Source organism: Nyctereutes procyonoides, unplaced genomic scaffold (assembly GCF_905146905.1).
Source record: "Nyctereutes procyonoides isolate TBG_1078 unplaced genomic scaffold, NYPRO_anot_genome, whole genome shotgun sequence".
NCBI lineage: Eukaryota > Metazoa > Chordata > Mammalia > Carnivora > Canidae > Nyctereutes > Nyctereutes procyonoides.
The window spans coordinates 4,701,096-4,721,427 of NW_026575124.1; the positions used below are offsets into that span (position 1 = coordinate 4,701,096).

Here is a 20,332-nt window from a genome sequence, read left to right on the forward strand (position 1 = left end):
CCAAGTTCCGCTGGGGATGTTCGAGAAATCCAGTTTCTCCCCACTCCGGGATGCGCCCCCCCCCTTAAGTCCATCCCCTCCCAAGCCCCCAAGACGTGGACGGTCTGGGCGCTGGGGCTCTGCCTGGGGCAGATTTCGTTTGGCGCAGGTTGAGCAAACTCGGTGGCCGCGCCCCAGCTGGGAGCCCCGCGCTGCTCTGCGAGCCCTGCACGCGCCCGCGGCCTCGCCCGGTGCCCAGAGCCGCGCGCGCCCCCAGACCCCGCGGCGCCCCGCTCGCCCTGAGCTCCCCGCGCCTGCTCCCCGCCGGAGGAGGCCGTCGGCTGCCGGGGAGCTCGACGGGAAGGCAACGCTCCGAGCTCCCCGAGCGGCCCTGGGAGGAAGGAAAGGAAATCAGCAACTGACACCCCAACTACAGACGTGGAGCCAGATTATGATCCCACTGGCGGTTTCGCTGAGCCCCCCTCCCCCAACTCACCCCACTCCACCCCACCCCATGCACACATCATGCACCTCCGAGCTGGCTCCGTCCCCGAGAGCCCCCAAAGAAGCCCTTCTGGCCTTGAGAAGGGGGACTCTCCTCCCCTCCCCCAGCTTTGATGCTTAAAACTGAAGCTGCTGAATCCTGGTTGGGGACCAGGGAGGAGGTGAGGGGGCTGCTTCTCCGAACTAGGGGTTTGTAACAAAGCAGATTTTGAACTTCTGACAAATACGTTCCTTGTTCCTACAGCGCGGATCTCCTTCTGGAGGGCCACGGTGCGGGGCGGGCCGCAAGGTTCTCCGTGGAAGTGGGCGGCCGGTATCCCAGCACTCCAAAACACCATCGCGGCCAAACCCTGGGAGAACGCAGGCACCTCTTCCTCTCCCCTACCTTTTGATTAGTTGAGTAATTCAGGAAAAGGAGAATTTTGGTTGCTTCTGGAGACTCATTCTTGCTGGAGAGGAAAAAAAGGGGGGGGGAGGGAAAACCTAATAGAACAACGGTGGAGTGTGAGCTGTGAGCGAGATGGTGAAATAGGTCCTCTGTGCACTTTTTTTTTTTTTTCTGGTGTAAAAGGACAGAGTCTGCCTTTCTGGGGCATTGGTTCCTGGAAGGATGTTGGTAAAACACAGTGCTAGATGGTTACCAAAATATGTGTGTGTGTCTGTGTGTGTGTGTTGGAGGACAAGGGGTTTCTACTTATATGGATGGAAAACATATTTCTTTATGTGGGAATAATACTTGGGCTCTAGCTTTTTTCCTGGGTGATTGAAGCTGGCAGGACCAGCCCCCTCCACCTAATCCTTAGGTGAATATGCACTTGCAGAGCGAATCAGGGGCATTACTCGAACGGGCAAATTCAGAGTCATCTTCCAGGCTGGGGAGAGCATCTGAGGAACCCCTGCTGAGTAGGAGCCTGAGGGGTGAGCGCTGACCCGCTAGCACCGAGACCAAGGGGGTGTCTCTGGACCTAGTCAGGAACTGGGCTCCAGTGGCTGCACCCAGAGAGCCGGTACCTTGAGACCAAGGGAGCAGTTACTTTGGAGGCAGGGGCGGAGGTGGGACTGGGCTTTCTTCCTCCCTGGATAAACTACATTTGATAAACTTTTTTTCAAGGGTGATGCTAAGTGTTGATGCCACTTTCTTACTGGCAATGTTCGAAGAGAGAAATTCGCCGCTGTGCATGATCCTGTGCCTACTCTTAAAGCACCAAGTAAAAAATAAATAAATAAATAAATAAATAAATAAATAAATAAATAATAAAGCACCAAGTATTCTAAACAAAAAGATTTAATATAGGAAATTTGTAGACTCACCGTGCACCAGATTTAGAAGTACATTTGAAATATGCCCAACTGGGTTGTCATCCTGAGTTTCTACACAAAACATGACCATGCCACATGCAGCAAATGACAACAGATACGTAGCCACAACGAAACTCATGCTGAGATTTCTATCGTGAATAATTTGCTTTTTCTCCTTTATCTTTACGCCAGTGAGGATCTACCCAGCTTTGCAGAAGTCTTTTCCCATAGGCTTCGCTGCCTCTGTCCTTCGGCCCTTCCTACTTACTTCCCCCCATTTTTAAAATTTTGAGCCAAGAATTCTCTCACACATTTTCTTAGTGGGTGCATGAATTTTTTAAAACCACCTCCCTATCCCAAGACTGGAGAGAGGGAACAGAAAATAAATTTTTTTCCCCTTTCCCATTTGGGAGGTGCCCTTTTCTACAGGAAGAAGGGACGGGCAGTGAGAAGGGAGGGAAAGGGGCTGACCTGCGGTCTCGGCAGGGGTGGTTGTCAGCGGAAATCTGCGATCCGGAGGTGACCCTGCAGAGATGCACCGGCGCCCCCCCCCCAAGCACGGGGACCTGGTTCCCAGACCCCCCTACGGGGCGCCCTGGGGCACAGCCTAGTCGGGGACCGCGCCTCCCCCGCGCCCAGAGCCCTGGGCCCTCCAGTCTGCTCTCCCCCACACGTGAGTGTGCCCACCTGTGCGCCCAGCCTCGGGGCCCCGAGCGCACGCGCGCCTCCGCGGGGCTGCGGGACCCGGCGGTGCCGCGGGGCGTGGAGCGGGTGCGGGTGCGGGTGCGGCTCGTCCCGCGGTCCTCCCCTGTCGGCCCGTCGCTGTCCCGTGTGCAGGCGGCCTTCGCCCAGCTGCGGCGGGGTCGGAGCTAGGGAGGCCGGATGCGCCATCGCCGCTGCACGTAGCAGCGCAGCATCCCCCGGAGCCTGCGGGTGGACACCGAGGCTCCGTCCCAGGGCTGGGAGCCTCCCCGAGAGCACGGAGCGGGCAGAAGCTGGCGCCCGGCTCCCGGCCCGGGCCGGCGGGGGCTGCCCAGGCTGCGGGGACTCGCCACTCAGGCCCCGGGAGCGACCCGAAGCTCCTAAAATTCCGTGCAGGGAAACAAAACTGCGCTGAAGAACCGGCGTCAAAGCCGAGATGCCCCCGAGCTTGGCGAGAGGACAACCTGGTTTCCCCGCAGGCGCCTAATTCCGCTAAGCGACCGCGGGGGGTGGGTGGGGGATGGATCGGAGACGCTCCTGGATATCCTCAGACCTGGTGTCTTTATTCTCTCGAAAAAATAAACTTGTAACAAGCATCTCTGCCTTACGTATGCCTGAACACCATTTCTACTCAATAGCTAACTGCATCCGAGAAAACCACCGGTGGAGGTGAATGAATAAACACGTCTGTGCTAATGTGTATCTTCGTCCCCAGAACTGTAGGTGCACCCATCCCCACCGTAGGTGCACCCATCCCCACACACGCCTATGGGCATGGGCGTAAAGACGATGCAAGGCTTGGCAATGTAAAAGTGAAACATGACAGTGTTTCGTATTCAAGGGAAATATTTTTTAAATGTTTGCAAAGATTACTTAATTATCTGGATATGGGTATCTGAGGGCACATATCTTGTGTAAATGTTTATCTAAAGTTCCCTTAACAACCAGCAAAGCATAGATTATATACTTATTTGTCTAGAGATGATAGGTCTATAATAGATGAGAGAGAAATAAATCTATATTACTTCTTTGGAGGGAAATCCTTGAATAAGCCAAGCACTGAAAAGAGAGTTACCAGTATTTTAAATCACAACGCGGATCCTAGCAGAATAGGAGTTTCCAGAGGCTTCGGAGTAGGAGTAGGCAAGGAATTGCATAAGTTCCCCCCTCCCCATGCCTTAGGAGTAGAACTTCTGCAAAACTTGAGGATGGTCTCTCACATCCATTGGCTTATAGTGGCTTAGTGGAAGGAGAGAAGGCACCTCTGGAGACAGCTGGAGTTGGTGGGTTCACAGAGTCTCCCTAAGCTCAGATCCTAAAAGTATTTCCTTTCCTTTCACCCCTACCCACTCTATCAGTCTGCTCCAACCAGCACCCCTGTCATGACCAACCCGGAAATGTCTCCAGGCTAGACAAGCACAATACACACCCCTCGCAACACATGTTCCTCAGCATGGGCACTGACTCCAGTGGTGTCCGAAAGCTGGGACTCAACAATCGTGCTCCCTAGAATTGCGGAAGCCCATCAAGTGTGAGGAGCCTGCGGTAGTCTTTGTGCCTCAAAAGATATTTCTTCTTATTTAAGTTAAATTTTTTTTCTGACTATGCAAGTGAGTGTGGTAATCTTTAGGAAGAGAAAAAATAGATGTCCCCCCTCCTCCTTTCTGGTTCTTCATCTTTCATCCACTTTGCTGCATGCACAAGGCAACACCACAGCTGAGGGAAAATAGTGCTCCTAAGTACTCCCTAGGGAAGGGAAATTTGGGTGAGAGGGAAGAGGCAGGGAGGGAGGGAAAGTCCCTCCCCAAGGATATCAGGGGGATAGTTTCCCACCAGTCACTAAAACTGCACCAAATCGTACCTTTTAAGGAATATTGAATTAATTACCACCAGTTGGAATCTTGTTCCAAGTATCGAGACAAAACAAACCCCCTCCTGCCTTTCTGCCCCACAGCTCCCAAGCCAGGTTGACTATTTTAACAAAGAGAGGTTTATTCCCCCCTCCAACTTTAGTTGAATCTTGGGTCTTCACTTCCCTCCTCTTTTTTTTTTTTTTTTTGAGATGGGGAAACTAAATTTTCTTGCTTTCGATAAAGCATCCTCTGAAGATCCCTTAGTTGCTTGTGCCTGATTATTCTCAAATTAGAATGATTAGATTGTGTCTTCTTCTGTGACTTCTGAGGGTGTCTGGTCATGTGGAGAACTAGGCTGTGTGATTTCCCTCCTTCTTCATGATGAAACGTACATATATCCTTCACCATCTGCCCCTTAGGGCTCCACCAAATTCCAGTTCCCAGCATCATGGTGGCACTAAGGGGGGGGGGGTGTCTCTCATCTAGTTAGAAGTGAAATGTCTAGCACTTCAGCTCTTTGACATTTAGTCATTCTTTGGGACAGGTTAAACAGTCCTCTTTGATACAGAAGAGTGATGGCTTGGGGTCCTGAGAACGTTATTTTCCGTATCTTCCTTTAAAGTAACTAACTGGAAATCTGAAAGGGAGGGAGAGAAAGATCAGCCTCCTTTCTAGGAGCCCCAAATCTAAACTTTAAAAGATGGAGGAAATGATCGAAAGTGATAAATGCCTTTTCCAAGCATTCAGTTTGTTGGCTTTCTGACCAAAAGGGGCCTTTGTTAGATCTCTGCTACAAGAAAGCCAAACCCAGCTCCCAGCAAACACTCCTCCACCTCTTCCCCACCCCCCTCACTGCCTTGTCTAACTTGAAAATGAACTTGGACTTCCCTCTCAGACAGGCCCTAAACCCAGGAGAGATTTTATTTGTCCGTTTTTGAAGGGCTTCCTAAAAGGGGGAGGTGTTTTGAGGGGAGGGGAGGGGAGGGGAACAGAGGGCTCTCACCCACAGCAGAAGAGAGGGTAGGGGTAGGGGCTCCGGGAGGCAAAAAGGGGCAGAAGGTACTTGGTAATTTCTGAGCTCCATGTTAATTCTCTGAATTTCTTTTGTCAGTGGAGGGTGAGGAGAGGGCAAGCGACAGGCTGAGATGTTGCCAAGAGAGACAAGGGGGCAGGAGGGATGAGATTAGAAAGGGATGTCGCTGTGGGGGAAGGAGAAGATGAGGAGGCTGGGAAGGGGCCTCGGTTAGGAGCTTGGCCAGGCTGGGAGGGCGAGGCGGGGAAGCAGTAGAAGAAAGAGGGCTGGGGTAGGGACCCTGGAAGCCACTGGAGGAGGCTTCCTGAGAGTTCTCTATGGCAGGGGCTGATCTCCCCGCCGCCCAACGCAGTGCACCACCAGGCAGGGGAGGAGAATACCCAGGAAAAGATTGGTGATGACAGCCGGAACCCGAACCCCTGTGTGGATCCCTGCAGAACCAGAGAGGAAAGTGTGATGTAGCTCCCCAGACCCTCAGCCTGCACCGCAAGTCCTAAGTGACAGCAGAAGGGAGTGGATTTCTCTGATGTCTAAAAGAGGGAAGTGAATGGGGTCTGGAGGAAGGCAAGTTTGGGTTTGAGAGTGAAAACTCTGACACTAGGAGCAAAGTGATGCCTCAGCCATCCTGGTCCCATCTTCCCTCAAGCTGGGGCCCCAGGGAGGGAGAACAATAAAGGTGGAAGACGCCGGGATGGCAGCCACTGTCCAGGAGGTGAGTTCCCAGGCTGGGAGGAGACGTCTGGGTGGCCCTTTTCTGAGGCCAGGCAGTGGGGGAGGCCAAAATAAAGTAGAGCTGGTTCCCGAAAGATCCAGGTGGCTGGGAGGTGGCATCTGAGTCTCCACACTCCTTGGGTCATCCCCAACCTTCCAGAGCTGGGTGGGGGGTGGAGGAGAGGAGGAGACTGGGCTAGGCCAGGGAGCCCCAGGATCAGCCACTTTTCTTTCCTTTTCACCTATATCACTTTCACAACCTACCAAGAATTTGCACTGAGTGTGTGGGAGGCTCTTTCACTCAGACACACTCTCAGGGCTGTCCTCTCCTAGGCCTTCCCTGAACCCCCAAACCTTTCCTGTATGTGGCCTCTCCAACCCAAACATCCCTTTCTTTCCTGGATAGCTCAAGCCCTATGTCCTCTGTCATCCACAAATCTCCTTTTCCATTCTGCAGCCCGTGCCCTGGACAGGAAAGGGCCCCCCAAACTATGCCCGCCCACCAAGGCCCCAAGTCTGGGCCAGAATCCAGACCCCATGGTGGTGAGGCTCTTTGTTCTCCGGCCGCCTCAACCCACCCCCTCCCTTTTTTTAAACTGGAATTTCTCCCATAAAAAAAGGGGGGCAGGAGCTTAAGGGCTTCGAGCTCTTCCCCCCTCCCCAAATCCTGGAGAATCTGAAGGAAACAGAGGAAATTGTAGGGAAAACAGAGGAATTGATGCTTAATTTCCAGAGAGAAGAACCTGGGAGTGGCGAACACACCAACTTCATTCCTCTCATCCTTCTCCCTAGCCTTGGGTTTAAGGCACACCCAGCCCTCAAACGCGTTCATCAGGCTTGCACCCCTCTGCGGCAGACGCTGCTAACCTGTACCTCTGATTTTGTCTTTAACACAGCGGGCCCGGAGTTCCACCCCTCACCCTCCGCAAGGCAGACACCCGCCTCTTCATTTCCCTAGGACTTTCCTGGGGGATGTGTAGGTAGATAAGATGAGCGTGCAAATTAAGTGTGTGTACAGAGGGATAAACAGACCAGCAGAGATCTTTATTTGCATATAGAGGATTTCGGCACGGGGCTGCGTATCTTCAAGAACGCACTGGGTTGTGTTCACAAGGGCATGTGCCCGAACAGTGCTGCGGCCCGCACAGGGTCCCAGATCCACAGGCCAGGAGCGAACACACACACGCAAAGTGTGTGCATACACTTTCTGTGCAAAAGCACGCTGAACATCCCCTTTATAGGTTGGACACAGAAAAGAAGTATTTCGGAGCTGAACTTAGCCTGCAACTGGGTCCCGAGCAAAGCCAAGGACAGAGTGGCCCTGCCGGCAGCCCTGCCCATGTCCCTTTTGAGCAGGGAGCCAGGAGCTGAGCCCGGTTTTCCCGACGGGGCCCAGGAGCGATTTTCCATTTTCCTTTGATATAATGAAATGCTGCGTCTTTCCTCCCACACCAGCAGCTCCGAGGAGCACCCTCCTCTTCATTGCCCTGCTCTCCTCTGAACTTGCTCAGCGGTCGAGCTCCAGCGGCCGCACCGCAGCCCGGCGGGCTTGGGGCTTGGAGTGGCGGGGCGCAGGGGGTGAGCGCCGGCCGGGGTCTCAGCGCCCGGCTTTCCGGGCGGGAGCGCATCGGAGATGTAATTACTACGTTTGCAGCGGTGCATATTCTCCTGGAGTGTTTAATTTGGTTTTATTTGTGTCTCAGCGAGATCCATATTTTTTGGGGGGAGGGGGGAGAGAGAAGTGACCCCAGGCTTAAAGTTAATTAACCACCCAGGCTTTGCTGCCCGCACCGCCGCGCCCCCGTCCAGGAGCCAGTTTCAGGCTCGGAATGTCCTGGGGAGCCCAGAGAAGAGCCGGGAATCGTTCAGAGTATGCAGACACGTCTCCAGACGCTTTTAATGCCCTTGGCCCTGAACCTTCCCCTCCTCCAGGCTTCCCACACCCCCAAGTCTCTTGATGGGTGGGTGGGGGGTAGGGGGCTACATCTTTGCTGGCTGGTCTTCTTGATGAAGGAGGCTTTGGTTCCCTCTCCTCTTGTAGCTAAATTTTGGCCGCATCGTGCCCCTGATAAATGGAATTGTAAAATTGGCGGGTTAATTAAATCTATATCTCATTGCAATAGGAATAGTTAATGTCCTTACATAAACCTGGAAAAGAACATACTATTAATTTTATTTATTGCTGGGCTGCCCTGCACCCAGATCCTTCCCACCGTTCTGACCCCCTACTCCCAAAGGCTGGGTCCGGGCCCACGGAAGACATGTCAGGCGTCAGGCAAGAGCATTCCTGGGCTGGGGAGGGAGCCCCAGGAATGGGGTGGGCGGTTCAAGCCCTTTGTTTCTCCCGGTGGCCCCACAGAGCCCGGTCCACGTATCTCCCCACGCAGACCCAGGACTTCGCGGTAGGAGAAGCCAGGGCCTCTGCACCACCTCTACACCTGCGGCTGGAAAACCTCAGACCTCCGTGCCACCCACTCCCACCAGCCAGGCCAAGGTCACAGGACCCAGCCTGGACTGGCCAGCCCGTGTTTGCCCTCCTTGTCTTACCTTGACCTTGGACTCTGAGGCAGGGTAGCCAGTTTCCAAGCCAAAAGCCGTCTCCCAGCAAGACCCCACCTTCCCCTGGTTCATCTCTTCTCCCTCCACCATCATCGCCCCCAACACACTTCCAAGCTAAGAGGGCTTTATGTTTCAAACCTTCCTGTTGTATTTTCCTCCCACTTTCCACCCAGCCCAAAGCCTGCCTGCTTTTCAGACTCTGCGGTGAGGTCCATCCTTCCAGATGAACATCGCACTGATAAAGATTACTCTTTTCTTATCCTAACTCACCGACGCCGGGCGCTCTCCATCGTCAAATACCACCTTCCCCATACAGGGAGAAGGGAGGCGGCCAGTGGGTCACGTCTCCGTACAGACCCGGCATTTGCTCCCAGGGTTGAGGGATCCAGTGGGTCCGGACTAGCCTGCGCGTTGTCTGGACAGGAGCACCCAGCATTTAAAATCTGTGGCGGTGGCAGGACAGAGGGAGACGCAGCAGCCCCTCTCCCCTCTTTTTTTCCTCTCTCTCTCTCTCTCTTTATTACCTCTTCTCCTCAGGGAGGCCCTGTGCTGAAAGGGAATTTGGCTCAATTCCATGGAGATGTGCTCTGGAAAGGGGTGACTCTATTAATGAGCTAAACTGGACATAGGAAACCCAAGTCTGGAGATTGGTAAGGAGGGGGGGGGGCTTTTTCAAAAATCAGTAAGTTGGTGTTAATTTTTTTTCCTTGAAATATGGGGCAATTTTAAAGCATGGAGACACTCCACAGTAAAAGGGAGTGACCCCAAGAAAGCTGTGGGAGCTAAAGTTAGAGAACTGTGTTGATCCTGGCTCTGCCCCGGGGCCCTCTCAGGCCGGCTCTCCGGGCTGCGGAGGGCGGAGGCGGGGAGGCTAGGTCGGTCCTTCTGGGGTCTTACAGAGTTGCGCCTGGAAAGGTCCCTCCAAAGGGGCAGCTCCGCCGACTCTCTCGTTCCACGTTTCCTTTTGTACGCGCTTGCTCCTGCTCCCATCAAGGGCTTGTGAGCTTGCCTAGACCGAATCCCCCCCCCCCCGCATCTCCCGCCCTTTCCTTTGAAAATCTCACTCCGAGGCGGTTGATTTCTGTTGCATATTGAAGCATCAGCCTATTCCTTTTGCCCTCTTTTTCCTCCTTTTATTCTTTCTCCACTTTTCACTGAAGAGCATCCCTCTACCCTCTCCGTGTAGTGGTGTGTGTGCGTGATTTGGGGCTATCACATCCTCTTAGCCCTGTCTGCCCTGCGGTGGAGGTGCAGGAGCCAGCCGGAAGGCTTTGGGGAAAGTGGCTAAAAAGTCGGAAATGCAGATGCAATCCTGGGCATCCAGGTCTCTCGCTGCGCGGCGGGTTCCTTCCCTCCGTGAGCTCCAGGGCGAGAACCCCCGCGCCTTGACCGCGCGCTTCCGCCTGCTTTATTTATTAAGAGGGGAAAAAAAAAATCCAGTCTCCCCGCTACCCTTAGCCCCAACCCCAATCCAGCCACAGCGAGATCTTTTTTTTTTTTTTTTTTTGGGTGGGGGGACAGATCAGTCTCTCTAAACCTAGAGGGAGGCGCCCAGGAACAGTGCTAGTCGCTCCAGACCCCTTTGCGTCGGCCAAATTCAGCCTCCCCCCCCCTCCCCCCTCCCCCTCCCCCTCCCCGGGGCCTGCCAGGGGGGCGGCGCCCTGTCCCTTTAAATCTCCCAGCTCCCTCCTCTTTGCCCCTCCTGAGAGCCAATCAGCAGAGGCCTGATCCCTCCGGCCCCGCCCCGCCGCGAGGGGTGGGAACCCCGGGAGGCCCGGCCCCGGAGTCACGTGCGGGGCCGCGTCACGTGGGCGCGGGAGGGGCGGGGCGGGGGGGACGCGCGGGAGGCGGCGGATTTCTTAATGAGGAGTGTCCGCATGCGTCCCGGAGCGGCGGGAGGGAGGTGCAAGCTCGGGGCGGAGGAGGAGGGGGAGGGGGAGGGAGGGGAGAGGGAGCGAGGTGTCTCCCTAGCTCGCTGCCTCTGGCAAGTGGAGTTTTTAAAAAGCTCGCGCAGATCATGTCATGACGACTTCGCTGCTCCTGCATCCGCGCTGGCCCGAGAGCCTTATGTACGTCTATGAGGACAGCGCGGCGGAGGGCGGCGGCGGCGGCGGCGGCGGCGGCGGCGGCGGCGGCGGCGGCGGCGCGGGCGGCGCGGGGGGCGGCTGCAGCGGAGCGAGCCCCGGCAAGGCCCCCGGCATGGACGGGCTGGGCAGCGGCTGCCCGGCCAGCCACTGCCGCGACCTGCTCCCGCACCCCGTGCTGGGCCGCCCGCCCGCCCCCCTGGGCGCTCCGCAGGGCGCCGTCTACACGGACATCCCGGCCCCGGAGGCGGCGCGCCAGTGCGCCCCGCCGCCGGCGCCCCCCACCTCGTCCAGCGCCACCCTGGGCTACGGCTACCCGTTCGGGGGCAGCTACTACGGCTGCCGCCTGTCGCACAACGTGAACCTGCAGCAAAAGCCCTGCGCCTACCACCCGGGCGATAAGTACGCGGAGCCGTCGGGCGCCCTGCCCGGGGACGACCTGTCCTCCAGGGCCAAGGAGTTCGCCTTCTACCCCAGCTTCGCCAGCTCCTACCAGGCGATGCCCGGCTACCTGGACGTGTCGGTGGTGCCCGGCATCAGCGGGCACCCGGAGCCGCGCCACGACGCGCTCATCCCCGTCGAAGGCTACCAGCACTGGGCGCTCTCCAACGGCTGGGACAGTCAGGTGTACTGCTCCAAGGAGCAGTCGCAGTCCGCGCACCTCTGGAAGTCCCCCTTCCCAGGTAAGCAGGGGGCCCGGGCGCCGCCGCGCCGCGCCGCGCCTCCCCGCCCCGCCTGCCCCGGGGCTCCGCGCCGCAGCCACCCCCGCCGTCTGGGGCTCGGCTGGGCGGCCGAGGGAGCCGGCCGGGCGAGCTGCGCCGAGGAATGCGCGGGGAAGAAATCTGCTCCGACACGTTCCCCGGAGCTGCCGGCCGAGGGTGAAGCAATCACAGGCGCCCGCTCGCCCGCGCGCCCGCCTCCGCCTCCGCCTCCCGCGCGGCCCTCGGCGCCCCGCGCCCGCCTGCAGCCAGGACGGGGGATGGGGCGGGCTGGAGGGCCGGGAGCAGGCGCCGCCGGGCCCACCGCGGGCGGACGCGCAGCTCTAGAGCCGTGGGCAGCGGAGACACGGTGTGGCCTGCGGAGATCAAGACAGGGAGCCGCCCTGGCATCCCCTTTCTGGCCGCCGGGACAAAACCCTCAACCCACCGAAGATTGGGGGGGGGGGATAAGAACGCTCCTGCCCGAATTTTCAAGATCGTGCATGCACCAGACAGGGTTTTTTTTTTTTTTTTTTTGGCTTGTTTTTGTGATTTGAATGGGGGGGGGCTCTAAAGACACGTAGACTGTTTTTCTGTTCTTGGTTTATTTTTAAGGATTTGGCCCCCCTGAGTTTCCTGATCCTTAAAGGAGCAGAACTAAAATCTCCGGAGAGGACGTGGAGAGAAGGGAGTTTGCATCCCTCTCCTGCCGTACAAAATTTTCTTTGCTTCGCTGGTATCCTGAGCTCAAATCCTGTGGGTGTTCCCACTGCCAGCTCCTCCACCCCCACCCCCAGATGTTGGGGGGGGGGAGAGAGTTTTCTATGCCTCAACCACAGAAAAGGGGGAATGAGGGTGAGAAGTGGGGGACCGAAGACCTGTTCTGGATACAGCCGGGATCCAGGCCCAGGCTAGGGACGCCGAAGTCTTTGCCTGTGGAATAGGGGGTGGGAATTCACCCGTGTCCTGTTCCTTTTCCAAATGAGGCTGATTCTAAACCAGAGGGGATCCTGCAATCCTCACCGCTCCCCAGGGGAGAAAGATCAGTCTCAGGTTTGTCAAAATCACATCAGGAGCTTTGGATACAGCACAGTGCTGAGCGGTTACAAAGCTAGAGCCTCCGTCTGCTCTGGCTTTAAGCAGAGCTCGGTGGGAGAGGGCTGACTAGCTCCATCCTAATGCCTACAGGCGTCCTGGTGGGGGGCATGGAAGCCACAGATGTCTCCTCAGACCGTCCACAGGGCCCCCCAGTTCTAAGTGGGAGCCCAGGGACATTTTCACTGGGGATTAGAGGTCTGAAGACCTAAGGGTGGGCCTGAAATTCCTCTGCATCCGGGATTGGGGCAAGGGCAGATGGTGAAAAAACCCTGAATGATGTTAGAAAGTGTAGAAAATAGCATTCTTGCAAATATGAGATTACTTAGTATGACACAACCGAATATCAGGGTGGGACCCACACTAGGCACCCCATTTCTGGCCACCAGAGGATTCCAGGATGATACCATTTTAGTATAAGATATCTGGTATTGCTTGCTCTGAATTGACAATAATATTTTTATATAATTCCTGTTAATTAACTACCTAATAGGAAACACATGATATTACATTTCTAGAAGACAGACAATTCACATGGAAGTATACAGCAATGTATTAGAGACAGATGGCCCTTTCATTCTCCATCTCACCCAGACCGAAAACTCCTTAGAAGACACAGGTCCAGCAGGAACTCCTGGAGGAGGGAGAGCTAGCTGGTAGGCAATGCTAAGGGGCTGAAGGGCAGGGGAGCAGATGCCCACCGGGCCCACTGTGGGCAGAGGCACAGGACGGACTAGAGCAATGGGCAATGGGTTTAGTGTGGAGAGATAAAGAGAAGGAGCTGCCCTGGCATCTCTGTGTATGTATGTGGAGCGAGGTGGGGGGTGAAAGATTGGAAAGCAGCTCAGAAATATCTTTGAGCAAAATGAACATCTTAGAGATACGGCGGAGGGGGAGAGAAGCCTGCTAAAAATAAACACTTTTTGATCATAACCTCCTAGAGAAAAGTAACTTTGAAATAAAAAAATATAGCCCAATTGAGATTTAATACACTTGCAAATTACGGCATGGAAGTGGATATCTAAAACCCACTATGTTTCAGCAGCTATATGCTCACACGCTCCCTGTGTGGAAACCGAATCAGGCTGGTATATCTCCGTGAGTACAGATGTCCAGGCAAAAAGCAGATGAAAAAGAAATTATCTTCAGACACCCTACATCTTTCTACCCACACAGAGATCTTTTAGAAGTAGTGAGATTTCCAGATAACTCTGTCTATGCAATTGTGGTTTGTTCGGCAGCATCTGGGCATAAACACTACTGTCTCTCTTTAGCGCCTCTGGCTCTGAGAAACCTCACTATGGCAGTCTGGGCTGGTGTGGGATATGGAGGCAATTGTTCAGAAAGATCCAGATAATTAGGGCCGAGATGTGTTGTGGCTTCTTCTTTCCCCCAATTATACAGACCCTTGTTTCATTGCTCTTTTTTTTTTTCTTTCTATGGTGAGTGTAGGCACTTTTTTTTTTCCACAGAGAGAGACAAAAATTCCAAGAGAGAATCAGCAGAAATTCCGAGAGAGAATCAGAGCATGGGGTGGGGGTGGGGGGCACAGGGAGAGCAATAGAATGAAATAGTGGGTTCTTTGGGCCATGTTGGAATCCCTACTGACTAGCCTTTGGATTTTGGTTGAGAAGAGCAGCTAGGATTTCTAGCTAGACCAAGTCTTCTTCAGCACGCAGAGCCCTGTTGTAGGAGTGAGTGGTCAAGAGCAAGTGGGCTGTGGGAACTTGTACCCAGGACCCCAAGAGAAGGCTACAGCTGAGCACTGATCTGATTTTTATTCAACTCTCAAAGATGTCTATTAGATCCCCAGCTATGAAGTGGTTTGTGTATGTGCTCTGGAGGGACATTAGGGAAGGCTTGATTGTAAAATTAATAACCAAATACCCTATTTACTTTAGGCAGTAGAGACACAGCTCGAGGTCTGAGCTTCCAGATGTTTCTACATCTGTAGATCCCAATTCCTTTCCAGACAAGACAGCAGACAATGAAAGGGGGCTTCTTTGAGAAGGCAAGACTAAAGGTGGTTTCCCAGGAGGCCAAAACAACCAGCGTTTTGGTCAGATCCATTAAAAACTTGGGCAAGTCAATCCTTGGCATCCTATAGAGAAAAATAACTAGTTTAGACCAAGTAACTGCTTTTTAAAGCACAATTTTAAGGATTATGTTGATTAAATCTCATTGGAAATTTGGAGTTGGAGTTTAGAGGATCCAAAATTGGGTAGGAAACTGTGAGCATTTTCAGAAAGTGAGATAGAAAGTCAGGGACAATTAGTTGGTTAATCCAGGAACCAAAACCCACTTTAACTCATTTCGCTCTCCAGGGAAAAAGAGGTATTTCAGAGCTGGATTGTACCAGATAGCCTATTTCCATTTTAGAACTTACTGTGTCATTACATTGAGTCAGAAAATCTTGGTTTAAAATCTAGCCCTGTCACTCAAGTAATTTTACCCACTTTGAGCTTCAGATTCCTCATCTCGTAAATTGGGTTTAATAAAATAAGCCTGAAAAAATGTTCTGAGGATTTAAATAATAATAATAATAATAATAATAATAATAATAATAATAAACACCCAAGTACCTCATGGTATCACTACTAACCCTCTTTGTTTTACTCTTGTCCCAGAGTCACCAATCTCCTGAATCATAGCTACATCTGTAAAAGTAAAACAAATTTGAGAACTGAGAGTCATTAAAAAAATATCTTATACAGAAAAATTCTTTTTAATGTAAAGGATCTTCTCTGTTAAAAGTACTTTAAAAGTAAAGCTGTCTTGTTTTTCAGATTAAAAACAAACAAACAAACAAAAAAAACCTTGGCCTATTCCTACACAGGCAGAGAAAAGTGACAAGTCCAACAATTTTCCTGAGAAACTGTCATCATGAAGACAGCCAGACCAGGCCATTGGAACCCCCTCTCTTCCACATAATCTTCCCGAGCACTTTATTTCCTACTGCATTTGATTGTGACCTCTTCTCTTTCCAGCCTGTATAGACAAGTATTCCTGGGTGAGAGCAGATCCAATGGGAATGGGTGTAGGGAAGGTGTTTTATGAGGGTGGGGTGAGAACAAGCATTTCAGGAAGAGCTTTGTGTCTGCATTCCGGACTGCCTCTGTACTTCCAAAGGGCAGTAAGAATGAAGGGGGACCCCAGATATCTGGTCCTCAGCATTAGCTTCTGCCAGAAAAAGTCTAACAATCACATTTTTAAAAATTGAGGGGTGAATTATTCAGATAATCTCCCTAATTCCCCGCTTCCCTTTGGGAGTGTTGCTATGACCTCTTTATTAACAGAGGTGAGGGTGGAACGGAAGGGGGATATAAGGGACATATATTGGTTCTTGGTTCCTGTGAAATTCACAGAGTATGAAGAGATTGACCGAGTAGCGGTTGGGATGGCAAGGTGTTTAGGGTGGCTAGGGTTCCTGTACGCCATGGAGAAAGTTTCTCGCAGCTTTGGAGGAATGGAGAGGAGAGGGGGTTGGAGCAGAATTTGCTCTGTTTTGGTGAGTGGACACTTGTGGGGGCAAGGAGAGGCACTTTATATTTTTGTAGAAGACTTATGTAAATAGCCGGATTTAACCCAAGAAGAGCTCTCCTAGTACCTCCTTTGGTAGGCAGACCCCAGGCACGGACTCGACTTCCAGGGACCTGAATCTCTACATCTTGCATCCAGGACTTCCCAACTTGGATGCTGTTAAGTGGCTCACGTTGCATGCGTAGACTGCTCAGCTCCCAAGCAGGCTGGCTTCACCTGGACACTTCTCTTCTCTGGCTGTTGGTACAGGTCTCAGCTTCCTAGGGCAGAGGCAGTGACCAAAGGCATCAGGCCTCACTCAGTGGTGTGCACCCCCTGGAGCTCTCTCCCTTCTTGCCATGCCCTCCCTTAAACATGAGGACAGGACACCTTTTCCTGATAATGGGGCACAGTTTAAACTAATAAATGCCCAAGGGATCTAACTGCAGGAAGGAGGAATTTTCCTGAATACTTGCAATCCTCTAGGCCCTTAGACCAGGATGAAGTTTGTAGGGACCCTTTTAAGGCTCCAGGATTCTAATAACAAATGCTGTGCAGAACTATCTTGGAGCCTGAGGCAAAAGGACAAATCAGTACTACGGAATTTTAAAATGTGTTATTTTGTTTATCATGGATTTTTTTTGCATTCATTTAGATTTCTTTAACATTGCATTAAAATATCACTTATCTGGATTCCCAAATTCTTGGTGCCCCCGTCTTTTAAAGTTTGCACAATAAAAAAATAAAATAAAATAAAGTTGGCACAAGAGGCAACACTCTAGTGTGGCCTTGCTAATAAGAGATGTGCAAAGTCCGTACCAGAACTTTGACCCTACACAATGGTGCAGCCTGGGGCACACAGCCCGGCCGTCTAGGGTCCAGGCACGGGACTCACTTCCTGCCACCCACCTCCTTTCTCCCCCTAGATGTGGTTCCCCTACAGCCGGAGGTGAGCAGCTACCGGCGCGGACGCAAGAAACGCGTGCCCTACACCAAGGTGCAGCTGAAGGAGCTAGAAAAGGAGTACGCTGCCAGCAAGTTCATCACCAAAGAGAAGCGCCGGCGCATCTCTGCCACCACGAACCTCTCCGAGCGCCAGGTCACCATCTGGTTCCAGAACCGACGGGTCAAAGAGAAGAAGGTGGTCAGCAAATCGAAAGCGCCTCATCTCCACTCCACCTGACCAGCCGGCTGGCCACCTGCCCCGTCTATTTATGTCGCCGCTTTGTACCATAACCGAACCCAAGGAAGGACACTTCGCAGGTGCAGACGAATATTTAATGTTAACAAGAAAGAGTAACTGCGCCATGGGAGGCAGAGAGGCTCAGAGGGCGAGCTCTGCAGCCCCCCACTCCCCACCCCATCCTCAGCCCCCCACCGCCATGCAGATGGGACCTACGAGGCCTAGAGAGCTTCTAGAGAGCTTGGGCGGTGGGGCTGGGTGGGCTGTGGGTGGAAGGCTGGGAGCCTCCACTCCCCTTTGCCCTCATCCCTCGCCTCGCCAGAAAGCTGAGAGGCAGGGAGCGAAGCGCCCGATCATTCCAACCAAAGCAGGGCTGGGGAACCCCGAATGACCCCATTCTTGCCTCATCCTTTGCCCAGGCAGCTGGTGACCCTCCTGAGGGTGGGGCCCAGCGCAGACCTGGCCAAGCTCATACTATCCTTCCCCTTCCTCGTCCGGCTCCCTGTCCCGCCCCCACTCCTTAGTTAGGCAAGATTTCCCGGTTAAGATTCTCTGTGCATATTTTAAAAGTCACGTTAATATTAATGATAATTGTTAGGGACCCGGCATTGTGACTGGAGTACACACAGCGCATAGGTTTTCTTTCTTTCCTGTTTCAACAAAAGCTGGAATTGGTGGAGGAGCTGCTATCCCCACCTCAATCAGGAAACTGAATTTCTCCAGAGGAGCTGACTCTGCCCCACGGTCTCCTCCTCGGCTCTGCTCTCTCAGTCCCGTGCAGAAATCCAAGGAGGATGGAAACTGCAACCACGCTGCTAAATATCTCCCCCCCCCCCCCCCCCCCCCCCCGTTCTCCTTCCTTCCCTCCATCCCTCTCCCTCCCGGGGATCAGGCCAGGCACAGAAGCAGAACGTTTTTCTAAGGAAAGGACGAACTTCTCTTCCAAGGGGATGGAGAGTGGGTCCCCATGCAGAGCCCCACCCCAGTTGCTCCTCCGCGGAGGCAATCGCTGAGAGAGCCTCACACTTTCACTTCTACCGATTGTCCAGAGGAAAGCAGTTTTCTTCCAGGAGGCCAAAATAACCAGCCCCCAATTAACCAGCTAATGTAGACGCTGCCTAACATTTCCCTTCTCGAAGGCCAACTTGCTGCCGAGGGGGGAGGTCCCTCTCCCTTCTCCCTTCCCACTGGTGCATTACAAAACAGTGTTCTTTTGAAATGTTCATCAGAAATAGGCTTTTTTAAAATGTTGTGTATCTGTATATAGTATTGTGATGTCTGAATGACAATGTACTGAATGCAAAAAGAAAAAAACAACCCCACAGACCTGTTTTTAAAATAAATTTTTTTTGCCTTGATTTTATGACTCAGACTCCCTCTGCAGACCCTTCTGTCCACTGGCTCATCGGGGCCACCTTTGATGCCCCAACTCAGCCAGAATGGGCAAGGGGAAGCGTGTAGACATCACCTCCAGCTGGGTAAATTCCAAACTCATATTTCGTTCCACTCAAGTTTTCAAAGTGAGTTATTTGGGTTGTAGATGTGATCTCGAAAGGAGAAAACTCCCTCGAAATAGACGAGTGTGTGTTGGGGATAGAAGGATGCAATCAGCGACTGGGAAGGCCTGGAAGCAGGTGAGTGAGAACAGTACACTGCCTGTTGACTTCACTTAACAGTTGGGGCTCAGATCTGGATTTAGGAGCTGAGAAGGCAGCACCAGCTAGAGCTGGAGGCTATGGTGGTTGCAGCGCCAGCGGCAGCGCCACGGAGCTAATCTTAGGCTTCTGGGGCCCTGCTGCCCCCAGAGGGTCCATAGTCTCTCCAGCCAGTGCAGGCCTGGAGCTAGGCAAGGGTCCGCACAGCCTGTCCTGGGGCGGAGGGGGGGGCTGCAAGCTCAGCACTCCTAGGCTGCTCTCTTTTCTTTCTCACCAATTTATGCAGAGATGTCAGGCCGCTAGGACCCCTTGGCCCCCCAGTTCATAAGCCAATCCCACCTTTATTTTCCAGCATTCCTGGGGACCACAGTCTTCTAGGCCGTCAGGAGCCATGTAGACTCTGCCATTAATTTGTTTTCCCTGTCGCGTCCATCCGTGCCTATCTCCCTATCTGGCGGAGTTAATGAGATTGTTAAGTTGTCAGGTTAAGAGACTTTTAAAAAGCAATATAGCCTAAAACAATGTTATCTCAGATTAAATCTTTACTGCAGCAATTTTTATTTATATATAATATTTTTCCTCTCCTGAGACACAGAAAGACTGGAGGCATTGGGTTGGAAATCAGAGCTCTCCGACCTCCCTTTGCCCGATGGCTAAGGTTCTTACAATTTTACTTAAATAAACATTTCTGGGGGTGAAACACACACACACACACACACACACACACACACACACACACACCATGTTGTCTGAAGAGACAAAGAGCCTGAAGAATTCACCCTCTGTAGAGGCTCTGCTACTGATGTGGCTGCCAGTCCTGTTCTACTCCATTTCAACTCTGGGTTAACTCTCAAAGAATCACATGCTGGGAAGTGGGGGTTTGGGGGGGATGTAGGTGAGCCTCCCAAGAATAAGGTTCATTCTTAATTCCATCTTCTCTTCTCTCACCACCTGCCACCTTAACCTCTTCCCAAAACCAAAACCCTGAGTCTCTCCTGAGATGGAAAGAATTGAAAATTACATGCGTGTGTCAGACAGAGGAATTGAGCAGACAAGAAGCCTGGGGCTCCCTGGATATGGGCCCCCATCCCTGTTGACTTGAGGGTGCCCTGGCTTAGTCCCATGACAGCTGTCGGTCGATACAGTGGAAGTTGGAGGCCGTAGGGAAAGAGAGTCTAGAGCTCTCCCAGGGATCTCTCCACCTCTGCACACAAACTCACCAGGCTCTACTGAGTGAGCCTCCCCACACAGAGAGACCCTCCCTAAGGCCCCAGAAGGGGGCGATGGAAAAAAGGAGAAAGCTCAAGCAGGCTCATTGGGGTTGCATTGGGACGCTGAAAACCCAAGCAAAGACGGCAATCCCTCGAGCGCGCCTGGGAGCGCCAGTGAGTGTGCCAGAGGTGTTTAGGACCGTCTCTCACGCTGGATTAAATATGCCTGGATGGGTTTGGAGGATTA

General features: G+C 53.0%; 1 protein-coding gene and 1 long non-coding RNA gene across 2 annotated transcripts; one reads left to right on the forward strand and one right to left on the reverse strand.

The window, feature by feature from the left end:
- Nucleotides 1–9,143: 9,143 nt before the first annotated feature.
- On the reverse strand, nucleotides 9,144–11,316 carry LOC129517377 (uncharacterized). Its single transcript, XR_008665996.1, has 2 exons — nucleotides 11,236–11,316; nucleotides 9,144–9,189 (listed from the first exon to the last, which is right to left on the reverse strand). It is a non-coding gene; the product is annotated as an uncharacterized LOC129517377 (long non-coding RNA).
- HOXC13 (homeobox C13) lies at nucleotides 10,597–18,577 on the forward strand. The gene is made up of 2 exons (XM_055337162.1): nucleotides 10,597–11,407; nucleotides 16,963–18,577. Exons 1-2 carry the CDS (start codon nucleotides 10,663–10,665, stop codon nucleotides 17,217–17,219), a joined length of 1,002 nt encoding a protein of 333 aa, XP_055193137.1. The 5' UTR covers nucleotides 10,597–10,662; the 3' UTR covers nucleotides 17,220–18,577.
- The last annotated feature ends 1,755 nt before the right edge of the window (nucleotides 18,578–20,332 follow it).

What these genes read in the sequence shown, in the direction of transcription:
- HOXC13 (XM_055337162.1), top strand. Translation starts at nt 10,663, where the DNA reads ATGACGACTTCGCTGCTCCTGCATCCGCGCTGGCCCGAGAGCCTTATG. An exon ending in CTGGAAGTCCCCCTTCCCAG is followed by an intron (nt 11,408 to 16,962) that starts GTAAGCAGGGGG and finishes TTCTCCCCCTAG; the next exon opens with ATGTGGTTCCCCTACAGCCG.